Source organism: Salmo salar, chromosome ssa01 (assembly GCF_905237065.1).
Source record: "Salmo salar chromosome ssa01, Ssal_v3.1, whole genome shotgun sequence".
Taxonomy (NCBI): Eukaryota; Metazoa; Chordata; class Actinopteri; order Salmoniformes; family Salmonidae; genus Salmo; species Salmo salar.
Window position 1 is genome coordinate 167555368 of NC_059442.1, and position 23955 is coordinate 167579322.

At 43.0% G+C, this 23955-nt stretch overlaps 1 protein-coding gene across 3 annotated transcripts in view; it reads left to right on the forward strand.

Annotated features, from left to right (window-relative positions):
• LOC106572051 (protein Shroom3) overlaps nucleotides 1-23955 on the forward strand; it is a 174888-nt gene that overhangs the window by 22785 nt on the left and 128148 nt on the right. For all 3 annotated transcript variants that reach the window (XM_045693924.1, XM_014145854.2, XM_045693926.1), the window contains exon 2: nucleotides 7689-7843. In XM_045693924.1, coding sequence (XP_045549880.1) covers nucleotides 7689-7843 — 155 coding nt within the window. The remainder of the gene's footprint in view (nucleotides 1-7688; nucleotides 7844-23955) is intronic.

The following is a 23955-nucleotide window of genomic DNA, read 5'->3' on the forward strand; positions in this document are numbered from 1 at the left end:
ACCATGTCTATGTTTCCCTGGGGAATGAGTTTAATGTAACCCTGACCATGTCTATGTTTCCCTGGGGAATGAGTTTAATGTAACCCTGACCATGTCTATGTTTCCCTGGGGAATGAGTTTAATGTAACCCTGACCATGTCTATGTTTCCCTGGGGAATGGGTTTAATGTAACCCTGACCATGTCTATGTTTCCCTGGGGAATGAGTTTAATGTAACCCTGACCATGTCTATGTTTCCCTGGGGAATGGGTTTAATGTAACCCTGACCATGTCTATGTTTCCCTGGGGAATGAGTTTAATGTAACCCCGAGCATAGATGTTTCCCTGGGGAATGGGTTTAACGTGACCCCAACCATGTCTATGTTTCCCTGGGGAATGGCTTTAATGTAACCCTGACCATGTCTATGTTTCCCTGGGGAATGGGTTTAACGTAACCCTGACCATGTCTATGTTTCCCTGGGGAATGAGTTTAATGTAACCCTGACCATGTCTATGTTTCCCTGGGGAATGAGTTTAATGTAACCCTGACCATGTCTATGTTTCCCTGGGGAATGAGTTTAATGTAACCCTGACCATGTCTATGTTTCCCTGGGGAATGAGTTTAACGTAACCCTGACCATGTCTATGTTTCCCTGGGGAATGAGTTTAACGTAACCCTGACCATGTCTATGTTTCCCTGGGGAATGGGTTTAATGTAACCCTGACCATGTCTATGTTTCCCTGGGGAATGAGTTTAATGTAACCCCGACCATGTCTATGTTTCCCTGGGGAATGAGTTTAATGTAACCCTGACCATGTCTATGTTTCCCTGGGAATGAGTTTAACGTAACCCTGACCATGTCTATGTTTCCCTGGGGAATGGGTTTAATGTAACCCTGACCATAGATGTTTCCCTGGGGAATGGGTTTAATGTAACCCTGACCATGTCTATGTTTCCTTGGGGAATGAGTTTAATGTAACCCTGATCATGTCTATGTTTCCCTGGGGAATGAGTTTAACGTAACCCTCACCATGTCTATGTTTCCCTGGGGAATGAGTTTAACGTAACCCTCACCATGTCTATGTTTCCCCGGGGAATGAGTTTAACGTAACCCTCACCATGTCTATGTTTCCCTGGGGAATGAGTTTAAAGTAACCCTGACCATGTCTATGTTTCCCTGGGGAATGAGTTTAATGTAACCCTGACCATGTCTATGTTTCCCTGGGGAATGGGTTTAACGTAACCCTGACCATGTCTATGTTTCCCTGGGGAATGAGTTTAATGTAACCCTGACCATGTCTATGTTTCCCTGGGGAATGAGTTTAATGTAACCCTGACCATGTCTATGTTTCCCTGGGGAATGAGTTTAATGTAACCCTGACCATGTCTATGTTTCCCTGGGAATGAGTTTAACGTAACCCTGACCATGTCTATGTTTCCCTGGGGAATGAGTTTAACGTAACCCTGACCATGTCTATGTTTCCCTGGGGAATGGGTTTAACGTAACCCTGACCATGTCTATGTTTCCCTGGGGAATGAGTTTAATGTAACCCTGACCATGTCTATGTTTCCCTGGGGAATGAGTTTAATGTAACCCTGACCATGTCTATGTTTCCCTGGGGAATGAGTTTAATGTAACCCTGACCATGTCTATGTTTCCCTGGGAATGAGTTTAACGTAACCCTGACCATGTCTATGTTTCCCTGGGGAATGGGTTTAACGTAACCCTGACCATGTCTATGTTTCCCTGGGGAAGAGTAACCCCACCACATACTGGGCAGTAGGGCTGATCCCCCACATCAGGGGACATAATAAGGGGTGACACTTCCTGGGCTTTGGTGTCATGTGCCACTGGAGAATGCACCAGCAGCACTCTGTCTTTACTAATATAACATACTGAAATGACTGGAGCATGTAAACTATCTGAAATGACTGGAGCATGTAAACTATCTGAAATGACTGGAGCATGTAAACTATCTGAAATGACTGGATCATATAAACAAACTATCCTAAATGGCTGGAGCATATAAACTATCTGAAATGACTGGAGCATGTAAACTATCTGAAATGACTGGAGCATGTAAATTATCTGAAATGACTGGAGCATGTAAACTATCTGAAATGACTGGAGCATGTAAACTATCTGAAATGACTGGAGCATGTAAACTATCCTAAATGACTGGAGCATATAAGCTATTTGAAATGACTGGAGCTTGTAAGCTTTCTAAATTGACTGGAGCATATAAACTATCTGAAATGACTGGAGCATATAAACTATCCTAAATGACTGGAGCATATAAGCTATTTGAAATGACTGGAGCTTGTAAGCTTTCTAAATTGACTGGCGCATGTAAACTATCTGAAATGACTGGATCATATAAACACACTATCCTAAATGACTGGAGCATATAAACTATCTGAAATGACTGGAGCATGTAAACTATCTGAAATGACTGGATCATATAAACAAACTATCCTAAATGGCTGGAGCATATAAACTATCTGAAATGACTGGAGCATGTAAACTATCTGAAATGACTGGAGCATGTAAATTATCTGAAATGACTGGAGCATGTAAATTATCTGAAATGACTGGAGCATGTAAATTATCTGAAATGACCGGAGCATGTAAACTATCTGAAATGACTGGAGCATGTAAGCTATTTGAAATGACAGGCGCTTGTAAGCTTTAGAAATTGACTGGAGCATGTAAGTTATCTGAAATGACTGGAGCATGCAATCTTTATGAAATCAATGACTGGCGCATGTAAACTATCTGAAATGACTGGATCATATAAACAAACTATCCTAAATGACTGGAGCACATAAACTATCTGAAATGACTGGAGCATGTAAACTATCTGAAATGACTGGAGCATGTAAACTATCTGAAATGACTGGAGCATGTAAACTATCCTAAATGACTGGAGCATATAAACTATCCTAAATTACTGGAGCATATAAACTATCTGAAATGACTGGAGCATGTAAACTATCTGAAATGACTGGAGCATGTAAACTATTTGAAATGACTGGATCATATAAACAAACTATCCTAAATGACTGGAGCATGTAAACTATCTGAAATGACTGGAGCATGTAAACTATCTGAAATGACTGGAGCATGTAAACTATCCCAAATGACTGGAGTATGTAAACTATCTGAAATGACTGGAGCATGTAAACTATCTGAAATGACTGGAGCATGTAAACTATCTGAAATGACTGGAGCATGTAAACTATCCTAAATGACTGGAGCATGTAAACTATCTGAAATGACTGGAGCATATAAACTATCTGAAATGACTGGAGTATGTAAACTATCCCAAATGACTGGAGCATGTAAACTATCTGAAATGACTGGAGCATGTAAACTATCTGAAATGACTGGAGCATGTAAACTATCTGAAATGACTGGAGCATGTAAACTATCTGAAATGACTGGAGCATGTAAACTATCCTAAATGACTGGAGCATGTAAACTATCTGAAATGACTGGAGCATGTAAACTATCTGAAATGACTGGAGCATGTAAACTATCCTAAATGACTGGAGGATGTAAACAATGTGTCCCACTCAGTCCCCTCTAGGGCTGTTACAGTGACCGTATTACAGCCACACCGGTGGTCACAAGTCATGAAGGCAGTCAAATTCCATGTGACCGTTCTAGTCACGGTAATTATTGTTCTCCAAGCTCTGATGCTGCTGATGGTCATTATTAGCCTACCAAACGTGTTAACTGCCTGGTACTCAGCACGCTATTGTCCCTCTAATCACTCTGACATCAATGCAAATCTAATAAAAATCAAATAAAACACTTCATGAGAGCCCAGGAGCTCATGTTGCGGAAGTTTTGATGGCCTCTATTAAAAAGAGGAGGAACCCATCAGCTTTCTATAGGATAGGCCTACCATTTATCAAATGTCCTAATATTGAGCGTATTGCTTGGCTTTACAAAAGGAGTATAGCCTACCTGGATGGCATGAAAATGAACCACAGGAAAATCGTCCTCCGTTCGCTATTTAAGTGCATGACATGACAAGTAGATGACATGTATTTTTTCCCGCTGCCCATTTCGAGACGGGTGCATGATAATGGTCCATTCTAAATCAAAACAAATTTCACACATACAGTACCAGTCAAACGTTTGGACATACCTACTCATTCCAGGGTTTTTCTTTATTTAATTTTTTTTTTACATTGTAGAATAATAGTGAAGACATCCAAACTATGAAATAACACATATGGAATCATGTAGTAACCAAAAAAGTGTTAAATCAAAATATATTTTAGATTTTAGATTCTTCAAAGTAGCCCCCCTTTGCCTTGATGACAGCTTTGCACACGCTTGGTATTCCGTCAACAAAATAAGTGTGAGACCAATCAGGCCCCCGAGGACTGGAGTTACCCAGGCCTGCCCTAGACCCACTCCAATTCCCATACCGCCCCAACAGATCCACAGATAACGCAATCTCAACTGCACTCCACACTGCCCTTTCCCACCTGGACAAAAGGAACACCTATGTGAGAATGCTATTCATTGACTACAGCTCAGCGTTCAACACCATAGTACCATCAAAGCTCATCACTAAGCTAAGGCCCCTGGGACTAAACACCTCCCTCTGCAACTGCCTTGACCACCACAGTCCTACTCCTACCCCAAGAACCCAAAGACCACCAGCTGAAAAGCTGTTAGTTCAGTTCAGTTTCAGTTTCAGTTCAGTTCAGTTTCAGTTCAGTTTCAGTTCAGTTTCAGTTCAGCTCAGTTTCAGTTCAGTTTCAGTTCAGCTCAGTTTCAGTTTCAGTTCAGTTTCAGTTCAGTTTCAGTTCAGCTCAGTTTCAGTTCAGTTTCAGTTCAGTTTCAGTTAAGTTTCAGTTCAGCTCAGTTTCAGCTCAGTTTCAGTTCAGTTTCAGTTCAGCTCAGTTTCAGTTCAGTTTCAGCTCAGTTTCAGTTCAGTTTCAGTTCAGTTTCAGTTCCGTTTCAGTTCAGTTTCAGTTCAGTTTCACCAAAACCATGTGAATATCATAATGTCTCTGTCAGCATTGTTGGTTAGTATAATCGTTGTATGAATGGTGTGGGTACCATGAAGAGGTATGACTGACTTATTTATACAGTCAAAACAGCTTTACGATGAGCGATAGCTTCGTGAAGATGAATTGATGTGTGCAGTGAGTTAGCTTTGTTTTGGACGATATTTAAAATACAAATAAAAAATGTAATTGAACCTTTATTTAACTAGGCAAGTCAGTTAAGAATAAATTGTTATTTACAATGACGGCCTACACCCAGCCAAACCCAGACGACACTGAGCCAACTGTGCGCCACCCTATGGGACTCCCAATCACGGCCGGATGTGATTCAACCTGGATTAGAACCAGGGACTGTAGTGACGCCTCTTGCACTGAGATGCAGTGTCTTAGACCACTGCTCCACTTGGGAGCCCACTGAGATGCAGTGTCTTAGACCGCTGCTCCACTTGGGAGGGAGCCCACTGAGATGCAGTGTCTTAGACCACTGCTCCACTTGGGAGCCCACTGAGATGCAGTGTCTTAGACCGCTGCTCCACTTGGGAGGGTAGCCCACTGAGATGCAGTGTCTTAGACCACTGATCCACTCGGGAGGGAGCCCACTGAGATGCAGTGCCTTAGACCGCTGCTCCACTTGGGAGGGAGCCCACTGAGATGCAGTGTCTTAGACCACTGATCCACTCGGGAGGGAGCCCACTGAGATGCAGTGCCTTAGACCGCTGCTCCACTTGGGAGGGAGCCCACTGAGATGCAGTGTCTTAGACCGCTGCTCCACTCGGGAACCCACTGAGATGCAGTGTCTTAGACCGCTGCTCCACTCGGGAGGGAGCCCACTGAGATGCAGTGTCTTAGACCGCTGCTCCACTCGGGAGGGAGCCCACTGAGATGCAGTGTCTTAGACCGCTTCTCCACTCGGGAGGGAGCCCACTGAGATGCAGTGTCTTAGACCGCTGCTCCACTCGGGAGGGAACCCACTGAGATGCAGTGTCTTAGACCGCTGCTCCACTCGGGAGGGAGCCCACTGAGATGCAGTGTCTTAGACCACTGCTCCACTCGGGAGGGAGCCCACTGAGATGCAGTGTCTTAGACCGCTGCTCCACTCTGGAACCCACTGAGATGCAGTGTCTTAGACCGCTGCTCCACTCGGGAGGGAACCCACTGAGATGCAGTGTCTTAGACCGCTGCTCCACTCGGGAGGGAACCCACTGAGATGCAGTGTCTTAGACCGCTGCTCCACTCGGGAGGGAGCCCACTGAGATGCAGTGTCTTAGACCACTGCTCCACTCGGGAGGGAGCCCACTGAGATGCAGTGTCTTAGACCGCTGCTCCACTCTGGAACCCACTGAGATGCAGTGTCTTAGACCGCTGCTCCACTCGGGAGGGAACCCACTGAGATGCAGTGTCTTAGACCGCTGCTCCACTCGGGAGGGAACCCACTGAGATGCAGTGTCTTAGACCGCTGCTCCACTCGGGAGGGAGCCCACTGAGATGCAGTGTCTTAGACCGCTGCTCCACTCGGGAGGGAACCCACTGAGATGCAGTGTCTTAGACCGCTGCTCCACTCGGGAGGGAGCCCACTGAGATGCAGTGTCTTAGACCGCTGCTCCACTCGGGAGGGAGCCCACTGAGATGCAGTGTCTTAGACCGCTGCTCCAGTCGGGAGGGAGCCCACTGAGATGCAGTGTCTTAGACCGCTACTTCACTCGGGAGGGAGCCCACTGAGATGCAGTGTCTTAGACCGCTGCTCCACTCGGGAGGGAACCCACTGAGATGCAGTGTCTTAGACCGCTGCTCCACTCGGGAGGGAACCCACTGAGATGCAGTGTCTTAGACCGCTGCTCCACTCGGGAGGGAACCCACTGAGATGCAGTGTCTTAGACCGCTGCTCCACTCGGGAGGGAACCCACTGAGATGCAGTGTCTTAGACCGCTGCTCCACTCGGGAGGGAACCCACTGAGATGCAGTGTCTTAGACCGCTGCTCCACTCGGGAGGGAGCCCACTGAGATGCAGTGTCTTAGACCGCTGCTCCACTCGGGAGGGAACCCATTGAGATGCAGTGTCTTAGACCGCTGCTCCACTCGGGAGGAAACCCACTGAGATGCGGTGTCTTAGACCGCTGCTCCACTCGGGAGGGAACCCACTGAGATGCAGTGTCTTAGACCGCTGCTCCACTCGGGAGGGAACCCACTGAGATGCAGTGTCTTAGTCCGCTGCTCCACTCGGGAGGGAACCCACTGAGATGCAGTGTCTTAGACCGCTGCTCCACTTGGGAGCCCACATGAGGAGTTCCTCTTGTAGGAGGATATGAGGGAGATAGTGATAGCTCTATAGATCCAAACAGAGAGTTGTAGCTCTGAAGTCAGGTGTTAGGTTAGTTTAGCCTTAGATCAATGAAGACCTTCATGCTGTAACTGTACTAAACTCAGACTCCTCTCTTTCTCGTGTGTGTGTGTGTGTGTGTGTGTGTGTGTGTGTGTGTGTGTGTGTGTGTGTGTGTGTGTGTGTGTGTGTGTGTGTGTGTGTGTGTGCGTGCGTGCGTGTGTGTGTGATCTGGTATCAGTATCCTAGATGTTCGTTATTCTGCCATGTCCTTCTCAAAGCCTACATCTGCTCGAGGGTTTCCTCTACTGATTTCTGTCATCTGAAACAGAACGGTATTCTTCTCTCCTCTTCAATCCAGGTTGAGGGAGGTGGGAAGGCGGACCTGTTGGAACACCCCCTGTTGCCAGGTGACCAGGTGGTTGTCATTAACGACGTGGAGCTCAGTGGATTCAGGCAGGAAGCCATCTCATTGGTCAAAGGATCCTACAAGACTCTTCGACTCACTGTTCGTAGGTATGTGAACTAAAAACCTATCATCCAATCACTTGCTCTCTCTCTCTCTCTCTCTCTCTCTCTCTCTCTCTCTCTCTCTCTCAATCTGTCACCGTAGCCACTATCAAACTGCCGATTCAGATTTCATGTTTTTGGTGGTCTTGTTTTTATCCTGCAAATCACACCAGGTGGAGAGGTGTTGGTTTGGTCACACCAGGTGGAGAGGTGTTGGTTTGGTCACACCAGGTGGAGAGGTGTTGGTTTGGTCACACCAGGTGGAGAGGTGTTGGTTTGGTCACCAGGTAGAGAGGTGTTGGTTTGGTCACACCAGGTGGAGAGGTGTTGGTTTGGTCACACCAGGTAGAGAGGTGTTGGTTTGGTCACCAGGTAGAGAGGTGTTGGTTTGGTCACACCAGGTGGAGAGGTGTTGGTTTGGTCACACCAGGTGGAGAGGTGTTGGTTTGGTCACACCAGGTGGAGAGGTGTTGGTTTGGTCACACCAGGTGGAGAGGTGTTGGTTTGGTCACACCAGGTGGAGAGGTGTTGGTTTGGTCACACCAGGTAGAGAGGTGTTGGTTTGGTCACACCAGGTGGAGAGGTGTTGGTTTGGTCACCAGGTGGAGAGGTGTTGGTTTGGTCACCAGGTAGAGAGGTGTTGGTTTGGTCACACCAGGTGGAGAGGTGTTGGTTTGGTCACACCAGGTGGAGAGGTGTTGGTTTGGTCACACCAGGTGGAGAGGTGTTGGTTTGGTCACACCAGGTGGAGAGGTGTTGGTTTGGTCACACCAGGTGGAGAGGTGTTGGTTTGGTCACACCAGGTGGAGAGGTGTTGGTTTGGTCACACCAGGTGGAGAGGTGTTGGTTTGGTCACACCAGGTGGAGAGGTGTTGGTTTGGTCATTGTGGTGTTACTGATTGTTAATGTCCAAAGAATTATGTGGTGGCCATTTTACACTGACATCACCATTTTACACTGACATCACCATTTTACACTGACATCGCCATTTTACACTGACATCACCATTTTACACTGACATCACCATTTTACACTGACATCGCCATTTTACACTGACATCACCATTTTACACTGACATCACCATTTTACACTGACATCGCCATTTTACACTGACATCGCCATTTTACACTGACATCACCATTTTACACTGACATCACCAGCCGCGTTGAAAAAGAGTTCAGATGGACTGATCGACAAATCACCTTGCATCATAAATAACTACTCATTATTATTTAGAAATCAGTCAGTCAGTTACAATTTACCCACAATACATTACGATTTTCATGCTCTCGAACACGGCCAGTACCAAATAACAGTACGGGTGGCTGCTATAGTTATCAATCGATAATCAATCAATCAATCAAATGTATTTATATAGCCCTTCTTACATCAGCTGATATCTCAAAGTGCTGTAGAGAAACCTAGCCTAAAACCCCAAACAGCAAGCAATGCAGGTGTAGAACACGGGACCTCAACCTCCTCACCCTCCTCACCCTCCTCACCCTCCCCACCCTCTTCACCCTCCTCACCCTCCTCACCCTCCCCACCCTCCTCACCCTCCTCACCCTCCTCACCCTCCTCACCCTCTCCAGTCTGATGTCTATAGTGACCTCACCCTCCCCACCCTCCTCACCCTCCCCACCCTCCTCACCCTCCTCACCCTCCCCACCCTCCTCACCCTCCCCACCCTCCCCACCCTCCTCACCCTCCTCACCCTCCCCACCCTCCTCACCCTCCTCACCCTCCCCACCCTCCTCACCCTCCCCACCCTCCTCACCCTCCTCACCCTCCTCACCCTCCTCACCCTCCCCACCCTCCTCACCCTCCTCACCCTCCTCACCCTCCTCACCCTCCCCACCCTCCTCACCCTCCCCACCCTCCTCACCCTCCTCACCCTCTTCACCCTCCTCACCCTCCCCACCCTCTTCACCCTCCTCACCCTCCCCACCCTCCTCACCCTCTCCAGTCTGATGTCTATAGTGACCTCACCCTCCTCACCCTCTTCACCCTCCTCACCCTCCTCACCCTCCCCACCCTCTTCACCCTCCTCACCCTCCCCACCCTCCTCACCCTCTCCAGTCTGATGTCTATAGTGACCTCACCCTCCTCACCCTCCCCACCCTCCTCACCCTCCCCACCCTCCTCACCCTCCTCACCCTCCTCACCCTCTCCAGTCTGATGTCTATAGTCACCATGATTCAGAACTCACAGATAATAATAGTATAATAATAGGCCAGGCAGTGCTGGGTTCTAGGTGTGTGTGTGTGTGTGTGTGTGTGTGTGTGTGTGTGTGTGTGTGTGTGGGTAGTTAGTGGGATCATGGCTGAACCCCCCCTCCCCCGCAGCTCTTTTGTTATCTCCATAACAGCAGCCTTGTGACACGCTGGACACACTGTGGAACGGAGGGTGAATATAGTACTTCCTGCTGGACACGCTGTGGAACGGAGGGTGAATATAGTACTTCCTGCTGGACACACTGTGGAACGGAGGGTGAATATAGTACTTCCTGCTGGACACGCTGTGGAACGGAGGGTGAATATAGTACTTCCTGCTGGACACGCTGTGGAGCGGAGGGTGAATATAGTACTTCCTGCTGGACACGCTGTGGAGCGGAGGGTGAATATAGTACTTCCTGCTGGACACGCTGTGGAGCGGAGGGTGAATGTAGTACTTCCTGCTGGACACGCTGTGGAGCGGAGGGTGAATATAGTACTTCCTGCTGGACACACTGTGGAGCGGAGGGTGAATATAGTACTTCCTGCTGGATATGCTTCTGTACCCACTGGACTGGGCCAAGTCAACCAGCCTTAAGCCTTTCCTGCCTTACGAGCTTCAGAATAAGCCATGAATATACGCAGCACACACTTCCTGGTTCACATGCAGACACACCCTCCCAACACTTACACATCACACTGACGCTTTTATTGAGACTGAATGAGCTGTGTGTTACTCTGTACAGTATGTCTACCCACTACTGAATGAGCTGTGTTACTCTGTACAGTATATCTAACCACTACTGAATGAGCTGTGTTACTCTGTACAGTATATCTACCCACTACTGAATGAGCTGTGTTACTCTGTACAGTATATCTAACCACTACTGAATGAGCTGTGTTACTCTGTACAGTATATCTACCCACTACTGAATGAGCTGTGTTACTCTGTACAGTATATCTAACCACTACTGAATGAGCTGTGTGTTACTCTGTACAGTATATCTACCCACTACTGAATGAGCTGTGTTACTCTGTACAGTATATCTACCCACTACTGAATGAGCTGTGTTACTCTGTACAGTATATCTACCCACTACTGAATGAGCTGTGTTACTCTGTACAGTATATCTACCCACTACTGAATGAGCTGTGTTACTCTGCACAGTATATCTACCCACTACTGAATGAGCTGTGTGTTAATATGTACAATACTCTTTCATCCATATTCACAGTAGTAGAGGATCAAGGATTTAGGTTTGTTAAGGAAGCTATTTCTTAACATGCTAAAGCTAACAAAAAGCTGCATGGAGTTTCAGCCAGGCAGTAATGTACTGCACTGTGTTTACCCTAGGGGGAACACTCTATAGGAGTTCTCAGAGTGTGTTGTTTGAGAGACAGAGAGAGAGAGAGAGAGAGAATAACCCTGTATGTTGTTAGAGAGAGAGAGAGAATAACCCTGTATGTTGTTAGAGAGAGAGAGAGAATAACCCTGTATGTTGTTAGAGAGAGAGAGAGAATAACCCTGTATGTTGTTAGAGAGAGAGAGAATAACCCTGTATGTTGTTAGAGAGAGAGAGAGAATAACCCTGTATGTTGTTAGAGAGAGAGAGAATAACCCTGTATGTTGTTAGAGAGAGAGAGAGAATAACCCTGTATGTTGTTAGAGAGAGAGAGAGAATAACCCTGTATGTTGTTAGAGAGAGAGAATAACTCTGTATGTTGTTAGAGAGAGAGAATAACCCTGTATGTTGTTAGAGAGAGAGAGAATAACCCTGTATGTTGTTAGAGAGAGAGAGAATAACCCTGTATGTTGTTAGAGAGAGAGAGAGAATAACCCTGTATGTTGTTAGAGAGAGAGAGAATAACCCTGTATGTTGTTAGAGAGAGAGAGAGAATAACCCTGTATGTTGTTAGAGAGAGAGAGAATAACCCTGTATGTTGTTAGAGAGAGAGAGAGAATAACCCTGTATGTTGTTAGAGAGAGAGAGAATAACCCTGTATGTTGTTAGAGAGAGAGAGAATAACCCTGTATGTTGTTAGAGAGAGAGAGAATAACCCTGTATGTTGTTAGAGAGAGAGAGAATAACCCTGTATGTTGTTAGAGAGAGAGAATAACCCTGTATGTTGTTAGAGAGAGAGAGAGAATAACCCTGTATGTTGTTAGAGAGAGAGAATAACCCTGTATGTTGTTAGAGAGAGAGAGAGAATAACCCTGTATGTTGTTAGAGAGAGAGAGAATAACCCTGTATGTTGTTAGAGAGAGAGAGAATAACCCTGTATGTTGTTAGAGAGAGAGAGAATAACCCTGTATGTTGTTAGAGAGAGAGAGAGAATAACCCTGTATGTTGTTAGAGAGAGAGAGAGAATAACCCTGTATGTTGTTAGAGAGAGAGAGAGAATAACCCTGTATGTTGTTAGAGAGAGAGAGAGAATAACCCTGTATGTTGTTAGAGAGAGAGAGAGAGAATAACCCTGTATGTTGTTAGAGAGAGAGAGAGAATAACCCTGTATGTTGTTAGAGAGAGAGAGAATAACCCTGTATGTTGTTAGAGAGAGAGAGAGAATAACCCTGTATGTTGTTAGAGAGAGAGAGAGAATAACCCTGTATGTTGTTAGAGAGAGAGAGAATAACCCTGTATGTTGTTAGAGAGAGAGAGAATAACCCTGTATGTTGTTAGAGAGAGAGAGAGAATAACCCTGTATGTTGTTAGAGAGAGAGAGAGAATAACCCTGTATGTTGTTAGAGAGAGAGAGAGAATAACCCTGTATGTTGTTAGAGAGAGAGAGAGAATAACCCTGTATGTTGTTAGAGAGAGAGAGAGAATAACCCTGTATGTTGTTAGAGAGAGAGAGAATAACCCTGTATGTTGTTAGAGAGAGAGAGAGAATAACCCTGTATGTTGTTAGAGAGAGAGAGAATAACCCTGTATGTTGTTAGAGAGAGAGAGAGAATAACCCTGTATGTTGTTAGAGAGAGAGAGAATAACCCTGTATGTTGTTAGAGAGAGAGAGAATAACCCTGTATGTTGTTAGAGAGAGAGAGAATAACCCTGTATGTTGTTAGAGAGAGAGAGAATAACCCTGTATGTTGTTAGAGAGAGAGAGAATAACCCTGTATGTTGTTAGAGAGAGAGAGAGAATAACCCTGTATGTTGTTAGAGAGAGAGAGAGAATAACCCTGTATGTTGTTAGAGAGAGAGAGAGAATAACCCTGTATGTTGTTAGAGAGAGAGAGAGAATAACCCTGTATGTTGTTAGAGAGAGAGAGAATAACCCTGTATGTTGTTAGAGAGAGAGAGAGAATAACCCTGTATGTTGTTAGAGAGAGAGAGAATAACCCTGTATGTTGTTAGAGAGAGAGAGAATAACCCTGTATGTTGTTAGAGAGAGAGAGAGAATAACCCTGTATGTTGTTAGAGAGAGAGAGAGAATAACCCTGTATGTTGTTAGAGAGAGAGAGAATAACCCTGTATGTTGTTAGAGAGAGAGAGAGAATAACCCTGTATGTTGTTAGAGAGAGAGAGAGAATAACCCTGTATGTTGTTAGAGAGAGAGAGAGAATAACCCTGTATGTTGTTAGAGAGAGAGAGAATAACCCTGTATGTTGTTAGAGAGAGAGAGAGAATAACCCTGTATGTTGTTAGAGAGAGAGAGAATAACCCTGTATGTTGTTAGAGAGAGAGAGAATAACCCTGTATGTTGTTAGAGAGAGAGAGAATAACCCTGTATGTTGTTAGAGAGAGAGAGAGAATAACCCTGTATGTTGTTAGAGAGAGAGAGAGAATAACCCTGTATGTTGTTAGAGAGAGAGAGAATAACCCTGTATGTTGTTAGAGAGAGAGAGAATAACCCTGTATGTTGTTGAGAGAGAGAGAGAATAACCCTGTATGTTGTTAGAGAGAGAGAGAATAACCCTGTATGTTGTTAGAGAGAGAGAGAATAACCCTGTATGTTGTTAGAGAGAGAGAGAATAACCCTGTATGTTGTTAAGAGAGAGAGAGAATAACCCTGTATGTTGTTAGAGAGAGAGAGAGAATAACCCTGTATGTTGTTAGAGAGAGAGAGAATAACCCTGTATGTTGTTAGAGAGAGAGAGAATAACCCTGTATGTTGTTAGAGAGAGAGAGAATAACCCTGTATGTTGTTAGAGAGAGAGAGAGAATAACCCTGTATGTTGTTAGAGAGAGAGAGAATAACCCTGTATGTTGTTAGAGAGAGAGAGAGAATAACCCTGTATGTTGTTAGAGAGAGAGAGAATAACCCTGTATGTTGTTAGAGAGAGAGAGAATAACCCTGTATGTTGTTAGAGAGAGAGAGAGAATAACCCTGTATGTTGTTAGAGAGAGAGAATAACCCTGTATGTTGTTAGAGAGAGAGAGAGAATAACCCTGTATGTTGTTAGAGAGAGAGAGAATAACCCTGTATGTTGTTAGAGAGAGAGAGAGAATAACCCTGTATGTTGTTAGAGAGAGAGAGAATAACCCTGTATGTTGTTAGAGAGAGAGAGAATAACCCTGTATGTTGTTTAGAGAGAGAGAGAATAACCCTGTATGTTGTTAGAGAGAGAGAGAATAACCCTGTATGTTGTTAGAGAGAGAGAGAATAACCCTGTATGTTGTTAGAGAGAGAGAGAGAATAACCCTGTATGTTGTTAGAGAGAGAGAGAATAACCCTGTATGTTGTTAGAGAGAGAGAGAATAACCCTGTATGTTGTTAGAGAGAGAGAGAATAACCCTGTATGTTGTTAGAGAGAGAGAGAATAACCCTGTATGTTGTTGAGAGAGAGAGAGAATAACCCTGTATGTTGTTAGAGAGAGAGAGAATAACCCTGTATGTTGTTAGAGAGAGAGAGAGAATAACCCTGTATGTTGTTAGAGAGAGAGAGAATAACCCTGTATGTTGTTAGAGAGAGAGAGAATAACCCTGTATGTTGTTAAGAGAGAGAGAGAATAACCCTGTATGTTGTTAGAGAGAGAGAGAATAACCCTGTATGTTGTTAGAGAGAGAGAGAGAATAACCCTGTATGTTGTTAGAGAGAGAGAGAATAACCCTGTATGTTGTTAGAGAGAGAGAGAATAACCCTGTATGTTGTTAGAGAGAGAGAGAGAATAACCCTGTATGTTGTTAGAGAGAGAGAGAATAACCCTGTATGTTGTTAGAGAGAGAGAGAATAACCCTGTATGTTGTTAGAGAGAGAGAATAACCCTGTATGTTGTTAGAGAGAGAGAGAATAACCCTGTATGTTGTTAGAGAGAGAGAGAATAACCCTGTATGTTGTTAGAGAGAGAGAGAATAACCCTGTATGTTGTTAGAGAGAGAGAGAGAATAACCCTGTATGTTGTTAGAGAGAGAGAGAATAACCCTGTATGTTGTTAGAGAGAGAGAGAGAATAACCCTGTATGTTGTTAGAGAGAGAGAGAATAACCCTGTATGTTGTTGAGAGAGAGAGAGAATAACCCTGTATGTTGTTAGAGAGAGAGAGAATAACCCTGTATGTTGTTAGAGAGAGAGAGAGAATAACCCTGTATGTTGTTAGAGAGAGAGAGAATAACCCTGTATGTTGTTGAGAGAGAGAGAATAACCCTGTATGTTGTTAGAGAGAGAGAGAATAACCCTGTATGTTGTTAGAGAGAGAGAGAATAACCCTGTATGTTGTTAGAGAGAGAGAGAGAATAACCCTGTATGTTGTTAGAGAGAGAGAGAATAACCCTGTATGTTGTTAGAGAGAGAGAATAACCCTGTATGTTGTTAGAGAGAGAGAGAGAATAACCCTGTATGTTGTTAGAGAGAGAGAGAATAACCCTGTATGTTGTTAGAGAGAGAGAGAGAATAACCCTGTATGTTGTTAGAGAGAGAGAGAATAACCCTGTATGTTGTTAGAGAGAGAGAGAATAACCCTGTATGTTGTTAGAGAGAGAGAGAGAATAACCCTGTATGTTGTTAGAGAGAGAGAGAATAACCCTGTATGTTGTTAGAGAGAGAGAGAGAATAACCCTGTATGTTGTTAGAGAGAGAGAGAATAACCCTGTATGTTGTTAGAGAGAGAGAGAATAACCCTGTATGTTGTTAGAGAGAGAGAGAGAATAACCCTGTATGTTGTTAGAGAGAGAGAATAACCCTGTATGTTGTTAGAGAGAGAGAGAGAATAACCCTGTATGTTGTTAGAGAGAGAGAGAGAATAACCCTGTATGTTGTTAGAGAGAGAGAGAATAACCCTGTATGTTGTTAGAGAGAGAGAGAATAACCCTGTATGTTGTTAGAGAGAGAGAGAGAATAACCCTGTATGTTGTTAGAGAGAGAGAGAATAACCCTGTATGTTGTTAGAGAGAGAGAGAATAACCCTGTATGTTGTTAGAGAGAGAGAGAATAACCCTGTATGTTGTTAGAGAGAGAGAGAATAACCCTGTATGTTGTTAGAGAGAGAGAGAATAACCCTGTATGTTGTTAGAGAGAGAGAGAATAACCCTGTATGTTGTTAGAGAGAGAGAGAGAATAACCCTGTATGTTGTTAGAGAGAGAGAGAGAATAACCCTGTATGTTGTTAGAGAGAGAGAGAATAACCCTGTATGTTGTTAGAGAGAGAGAGAGAATAACCCTGTATGTTGTTAGAGAGAGAGAGAATAACCCTGTATGTTGTTGAGAGAGAGAGAATAACCCTGTATGTTGTTAGAGAGAGAGAGAATAACCCTGTATGTTGTTAGAGAGAGAGAGAATAACCCTGTATGTTGTTAGAGAGAGAGAGAGAATAACCCTGTATGTTGTTAGAGAGAGAGAGAATAACCCTGTATGTTGTTAGAGAGAGAGAGAGAATAACCCTGTATGTTGTTGAGAGAGAGAGAGAATAACCCTGTATGTTGTTAGAGAGAGAGAGAATAACCCTGTATGTTGTTAGAGAGAGAGAGAATAACCCTGTATGTTGTTAGAGAGAGAGAGAATAACCCTGTATGTTGTTAGAGAGAGAGAGAATAACCCTGTATGTTGTTAGAGAGAGAGAGAATAACCCTGTATGTTGTTAGAGAGAGAGAGAATAACCCTGTATGTTGTTAGAGAGAGAGAGAATAACCCTGTATGTTGTTAGAGAGAGAGAGAATAACCCTGTATGTTGTTAGAGAGAGAGAGAATAACCCTGTATGTTGTTAGAGAGAGAGAGAGAATAACCCTGTATGTTGTTAGAGAGAGAGAGAATAACCCTGTATGTTGTTAGAGAGAGAGAGAGAATAACCCTGTATGTTGTTAGAGAGAGAGAGAGAATAACCCTGTATGTTGTTAGAGAGAGAGAGAATAACCCTGTATGTTGTTGAGAGAGAGAGAGAATAACCCTGTATGTTGTTAGAGAGAGAGAGAATAACCCTGTATGTTGTTAGAGAGAGAGAGAGAATAACCCTGTATGTTGTTAGAGAGAGAGAGAATAACCCTGTATGTTGTTAGAGAGAGAGAGAATAACCCTGTATGTTGTTAGAGAGAGAGAGAATAACCCTGTATGTTGTTAGAGAGAGAGAGAATAACCCTGTATGTTGTTAGAGAGAGAGAGAATAACCCTGTATGTTGTTAGAGAGAGAGAGAATAACCCTGTATGTTGTTAGAGAGAGAGAGAATAACCCTGTATGTTGTTGAGAGAGAGAGAGAATAACCCTGTATGTTGTTAGAGAGAGAGAGAATAACCCTGTATGTTGTTAGAGAGAGAGAGAATAACCCTGTATGTTGTTAGAGAGAGAGAGAGAATAACCCTGTATGTTGTTAGAGAGAGAGAGAGAATAACCCTGTATGTTGTTGAGAGAGAGAGAGAATAACCCTGTATGTTGTTAGAGAGAGAGAGAATAACCCTGTATGTTGTTAGAGAGAGAGAGAGAATAACCCTGTATGTTGTTAGAGAGAGAGAGAGAATAACCCTGTATGTTGTTAGAGAGAGAGAGAATAACCCTGTATGTTGTTAGAGAGAGAGAGAGAATAACCCTGTATGTTGTTAGAGAGAGAGAGAGAATAACCCTGTATGTTGTTAGAGAGAGAGAGAATAACCCTGTATGTTGTTAGAGAGAGAGAGAATAACCCTGTATGTTGTTAGAGAGAGAGAGAATAACCCTGTATGTTGTTAGAGAGAGAGAGAATAACCCTGTATGTTGTTAGAGAGAGAGAGAGAATAACCCTGTATGTTGTTAGAGAGAGAGAGAGAATAACCCTGTATGTTGTTAGAGAGAGAGAGAGAATAACCCTGTATGTTGTTGAGAGAGAGAGAGAATAACCCTGTATGTTGTTAGAGAGAGAGAGAATAACCCTGTATGTTGTTAGAGAGAGAGAGAATAACCCTGTATGTTGTTAGAGAGAGAGAGAGAATAACCCTGTATGTTGTTAGAGAGAGAGAGAGAATAACCCTGTATGTTGTTAGAGAGAGAGAGAGAATAACCCTGTATGTTGTTAGAGAGAGAGAGAATAACCCTGTATGTTGTTAGAGAGAGAGAGAGAATAACCCTGTATGTTGTTAGAGAGAGAGAGAGAATAACCCTGTATGTTGTTAGAGAGAGAGAGAATAACCCTGTATGTTGTTAGAGAGAGAGAGAATAACCCTGTATGTTGTTAGAGAGAGAGAGAGAATAACCCTGTATGTTGTTAGAGAGAGAGAGAATAACCCTGTATGTTGTTAGAGAGAGAGAGAGAATAACCCTGTATGTTGTTAGAGAGAGAGAGAATAACCCTGTATGTTGTTAGAGAGAGAGAATAACCCTGTATGTTGTTAGAGAGAGAGAGAATAACCCTGTATGTTGTTAGAGAGAGAGAGAGAATAACCCTGTATGTTGTTAGAGAGAGAGAGAATAACCCTGTATGTTGTTAGAGAGAGAGAGAGAATAACCCTGTATGTTGTTAGAGAGAGAGAGAATAACCCTGTATGTTGTTAGAGAGAGAGAGAATAACCCTGTATGTTGTTAGAGAGAGAGAGAGAATAACCCTGTATGTTGTTAGAGAGAGAGAGAGAATAACCCTGTATGTTGTTAGAGAGAGAGAATAACCCTGTATGTTGTTAGAGAGAGAGAGAATAACCCTGTATGTTGTTAGAGAGAGAGAGAATAACCCTGTATGTTGTTAGAGAGAGAGAATAACCCTGTATGTTGTTAGAGAGAGAGAGAATAACCCTGTATGTTGTTAGAGAGAGAGAGAATAACCCTGTATGTTGTTAGAGAGAGAGAGAATAACCCTGTATGTTGTTAGAGAGAGAGAGAATAACCCTGTATGTTGTTAGAGAGAGAGAGAGAATAACCCTGTATGTTGTTAGAGAGAGAGAGAGAATAACCCTGTATGTTGTTAGAGAGAGAGAGAATAACCCTGTATGTTGTTAGAGAGAGAGAGAATAACCCTGTATGTTGTTAGAGAGAGAGAGAATAACCCTGTATGTTGTTAGAGAGAGAGAGAATAACCCTGTATGTTGTTAGAGAGAGAGAGAATAACCCTGTATGTTGTTAGAGAGAGAGAGAATAACCCTGTATGTTGTTAGAGAGAGAGAGAATAACCCTGTATGTTGTTAGAGAGAGAGAGAGAATAACCCTGTATGTTGTTAGAGAGAGAGAGAGAATAACCCTGTATGTTGTTAGAGAGAGAGAGAATAACCCTGTATGTTGTTAGAGAGAGAGAGAGAATAACCCTGTATGTTGTTAGAGAGAGAGAGAATAACCCTGTATGTTGTTAGAGAGAGAGAGAATAACCCTGTATGTTGTTAGAGAGAGAGAGAGAATAACCCTGTATGTTGTTAGAGAGAGAGAGAGAATAACCCTGTATGTTGTTAGAGAGAGAGAGAATAACCCTGTATGTTGTTAGAGAGAGAGAGAATAACCCTGTATGTTGTTAGAGAGAGAGAGAATAACCCTGTATGTTGTTAGAGAGAGAGAGAGAATAACCCTGTATGTTGTTAGAGAGAGAGAGAGAATAACCCTGTATGTTGTTAGAGAGAGAGAGAATAACCCTGTATGTTGTTAGAGAGAGAGAGAATAACCCTGTATGTTGTTAGAGAGAGAGAGAATAACCCTGTATGTTGTTAGAGAGAGAGAGAGAATAACCCTGTATGTTGTTAGAGAGAGAGAGAATAACCCTGTATGTTGTTAGAGAGAGAGAGAATAACCCTGTATGTTGTTAGAGAGAGAGAGAATAACCCTGTATGTTGTTGAGAGAGAGAGAATAACCCTGTATGTTGTTAGAGAGAGAGAGAGAATAACCCTGTATGTTGTTAGAGAGAGAGAGAATAACCCTGTATGTTGTTAGAGAGAGAGAGAGAATAACCCTGTATGTTGTTAGAGAGAGAGAGAATAACCCTGTATGTTGTTAGAGAGAGAGAGAGAATAACCCTGTATGTTGTTGAGAGAGAGAGAGAATAACCCTGTATGTTGTTAGAGAGAGAGAGAATAACCCTGTATGTTGTTAGAGAGAGAGAGAGAATAACCCTGTATGTTGTTGAGAGAGAGAGAGAATAACCCTGTATGTTGTTAGAGAGAGAGAGAATAACCCTGTATGTTGTTAGAGAGAGAGAGAGAATAACCCTGTATGTTGTTAGAGAGAGAGAGAGAATAACCCTGTATGTTGTTAGAGAGAGAGAGAATAACCCTGTATGTTGTTAGAGAGAGAGAGAGAATAACCCTGTATGTTGTTAGAGAGAGAGAGAATAACCCTGTATGTTGTTAGAGAGAGAGAGAGAATAACCCTGTATGTTGTTAGAGAGAGAGAGAGAATAACCCTGTATGTTGTTAGAGAGAGAGAGAATAACCCTGTATGTTGTTAGAGAGAGAGAGAATAACCCTGTATGTTGTTAGAGAGAGAGAGAGAATAACCCTGTATGTTGTTAGAGAGAGAGAGAGAATAACCCTGTATGTTGTTAGAGAGAGAGAGAGAATAACCCTGTATGTTGTTAGAGAGAGAGAGAATAACCCTGTATGTTGTTAGAGAGAGAGAGAATAACCCTGTATGTTGTTAGAGAGAGAGAGAGAGAATAACCCTGTATGTTGTTAGAGAGAGAGAGAATAACCCTGTATGTTGTTAGAGAGAGAATAACCCTGTATGTTGTTAGAGAGAGAGAGAGAATAACCCTGTATGTTGTTAGAGAGAGAGAGAGAATAACCCTGTATGTTGTTAGAGAGAGAGAGAATAACCCTGTATGTTGTTAGAGAGAGAGAGAATAACCCTGTATGTTGTTAGAGAGAGAGAGAGAATAACCCTGTATGTTGTTAGAGAGAGAGAGAATAACCCTGTATGTTGTTAGAGAGAGAGAGAATAACCCTGTATGTTGTTAGAGAGAGAGAGAATAACCCTGTATGTTGTTAGAGAGAGAGAGAGAATAACCCTGTATGTTGTTAGAGAGAGAGAGAATAACCCTGTATGTTGTTAGAGAGAGAGAGAGAATAACCCTGTATGTTGTTGAGAGAGAGAGAGAATAACCCTGTATGTTGTTGAGAGAGAGAGAATAACCCTGTATGTTGTTAGAGAGAGAGAGAATAACCCTGTATGTTGTTAGAGAGAGAGAGAGAATAACCCTGTATGTTGTTAGAGAGAGAGAGAATAACCCTGTATGTTGTTAGAGAGAGAGAGAATAACCCTGTATGTTGTTGAGAGAGAGAGAGAATAACCCTGTATGTTGTTAGAGAGAGAGAGAGAATAACCCTGTATGTTGTTAGAGAGAGAGAGAATAACCCTGTATGTTGTTAGAGAGAGAGAGAGAATAACCCTGTATGTTGTTAGAGAGAGAGAGAATAACCCTGTATGTTGTTAGAGAGAGAGAGAATAACCCTGTATGTTGTTAGAGAGAGAGAGAGAATAACCCTGTATGTTGTTAGAGAGAGAGAGAATAACCCTGTATGTTGTTAGAGAGAGAGAGAATAACCCTGTATGTTGTTAGAGAGAGAGAGAATAACCCTGTATGTTGTTAGAGAGAGAGAGAGAATAACCCTGTATGTTGTTAGAGAGAGAGAGAATAACCCTGTATGTTGTTAGAGAGAGAGAGAATAACCCTGTATGTTGTTAGAGAGAGAGAGAGAATAACCCTGTATGTTGTTAGAGAGAGAGAGAGAATAACCCTGTATGTTGTTAGAGAGAGAGAGAATAACCCTGTATGTTGTTAGAGAGAGAGAGAATAACCCTGTATGTTGTTAGAGAGAGAGAGAGAATAACCCTGTATGTTGTTAGAGAGAGAGAGAATAACCCTGTATGTTGTTAGAGAGAGAGAGAATAACCCTGTATGTTGTTAGAGAGAGAGAGAATAACCCTGTATGTTGTTGAGAGAGAGAGAATAACCCTGTATGTTGTTAGAGAGAGAGAGAGAATAACCCTGTATGTTGTTAGAGAGAGAGAGAATAACCCTGTATGTTGTTAGAGAGAGAGAGAATAACCCTGTATGTTGTTAGAGAGAGAGAGAATAACCCTGTATGTTGTTGAGAGAGAGAGAGAATAACCCTGTATGTTGTTAGAGAGAGAGAGAATAACCCTGTATGTTGTTAGAGAGAGAGAGAATAACCCTGTATGTTGTTAGAGAGAGAGAGAATAACCCTGTATGTTGTTAGAGAGAGAGAGAGAATAACCCTGTATGTTGTTAGAGAGAGAGAGAATAACCCTGTATGTTGTTAGAGAGAGAGAGAATAACCCTGTATGTTGTTAGAGAGAGAGAGAATAACCCTGTATGTTGTTAGAGAGAGAGAGAATAACCCTGTATGTTGTTAGAGAGAGAGAGAATAACCCTGTATGTTGTTAGAGAGAGAGAGAGAATAACCCTGTATGTTGTTAGAGAGAGAGAGAATAACCCTGTATGTTGTTAGAGAGAGAGAGAATAACCCTGTATGTTGTTAGAGAGAGAGAGAATAACCCTGTATGTTGTTAGAGAGAGAGAGAATAACCCTGTATGTTGTTAGAGAGAGAGAGAATAACCCTGTATGTTGTTAGAGAGAGAGAGAGAATAACCCTGTATGTTGTTAGAGAGAGAGAGAATAACCCTGTATGTTGTTAGAGAGAGAGAGAATAACCCTGTATGTTGTTAGAGAGAGAGAGAGAATAACCCTGTATGTTGTTAGAGAGAGAGAGAGAATAACCCTGTATGTTGTTAGAGAGAGAGAGAGAATAACCCTGTATGTTGTTAGAGAGAGAGAGAATAACCCTGTATGTTGTTAGAGAGAGAGAATAACCCTGTATGTTGTTAGAGAGAGAGAGAGAATAACCCTGTATGTTGTTAGAGAGAGAGAGAGAATAACCCTGTATGTTGTTAGAGAGAGAGAGAATAACCCTGTATGTTGTTAGAGAGAGAGAGAATAACCCTGTATGTTGTTAGAGAGAGAGAGAATAACCCTGTATGTTGTTAGAGAGAGAGAGAATAACCCTGTATGTTGTTAAGAGAGAGAGAGAATAACCCTGTATGTTGTTAGAGAGAGAGAGAATAACCCTGTATGTTGTTAGAGAGAGAATAACCCTGTATGTTGTTAGAGAGAGAGAGAATAACCCTGTATGTTGTTAGAGAGAGAGAGAATAACCCTGTATGTTGTTAGAGAGAGAGAGAGAATAACCCTGTATGTTGTTAGAGAGAGAGAGAGAATAACCCTGTATGTTGTTAGAGAGAGAGAGAATAACCCTGTATGTTGTTAGAGAGAGAGAGAATAACCCTGTATGTTGTTAGAGAGAGAGAGAGAATAACCCTGTATGTTGTTAGAGAGAGAGAGAATAACCCTGTATGTTGTTAGAGAGAGAGAGAATAACCCTGTATGTTGTTAGAGAGAGAGAGAATAACCCTGTATGTTGTTAGAGAGAGAGAGAGAATAACCCTGTATGTTGTTAGAGAGAGAGAGAATAACCCTGTATGTTGTTAGAGAGAGAGAGAATAACCCTGTATGTTGTTAGAGAGAGAGAGAATAACCCTGTATGTTGTTAGAGAGAGAGAGAGAATAACCC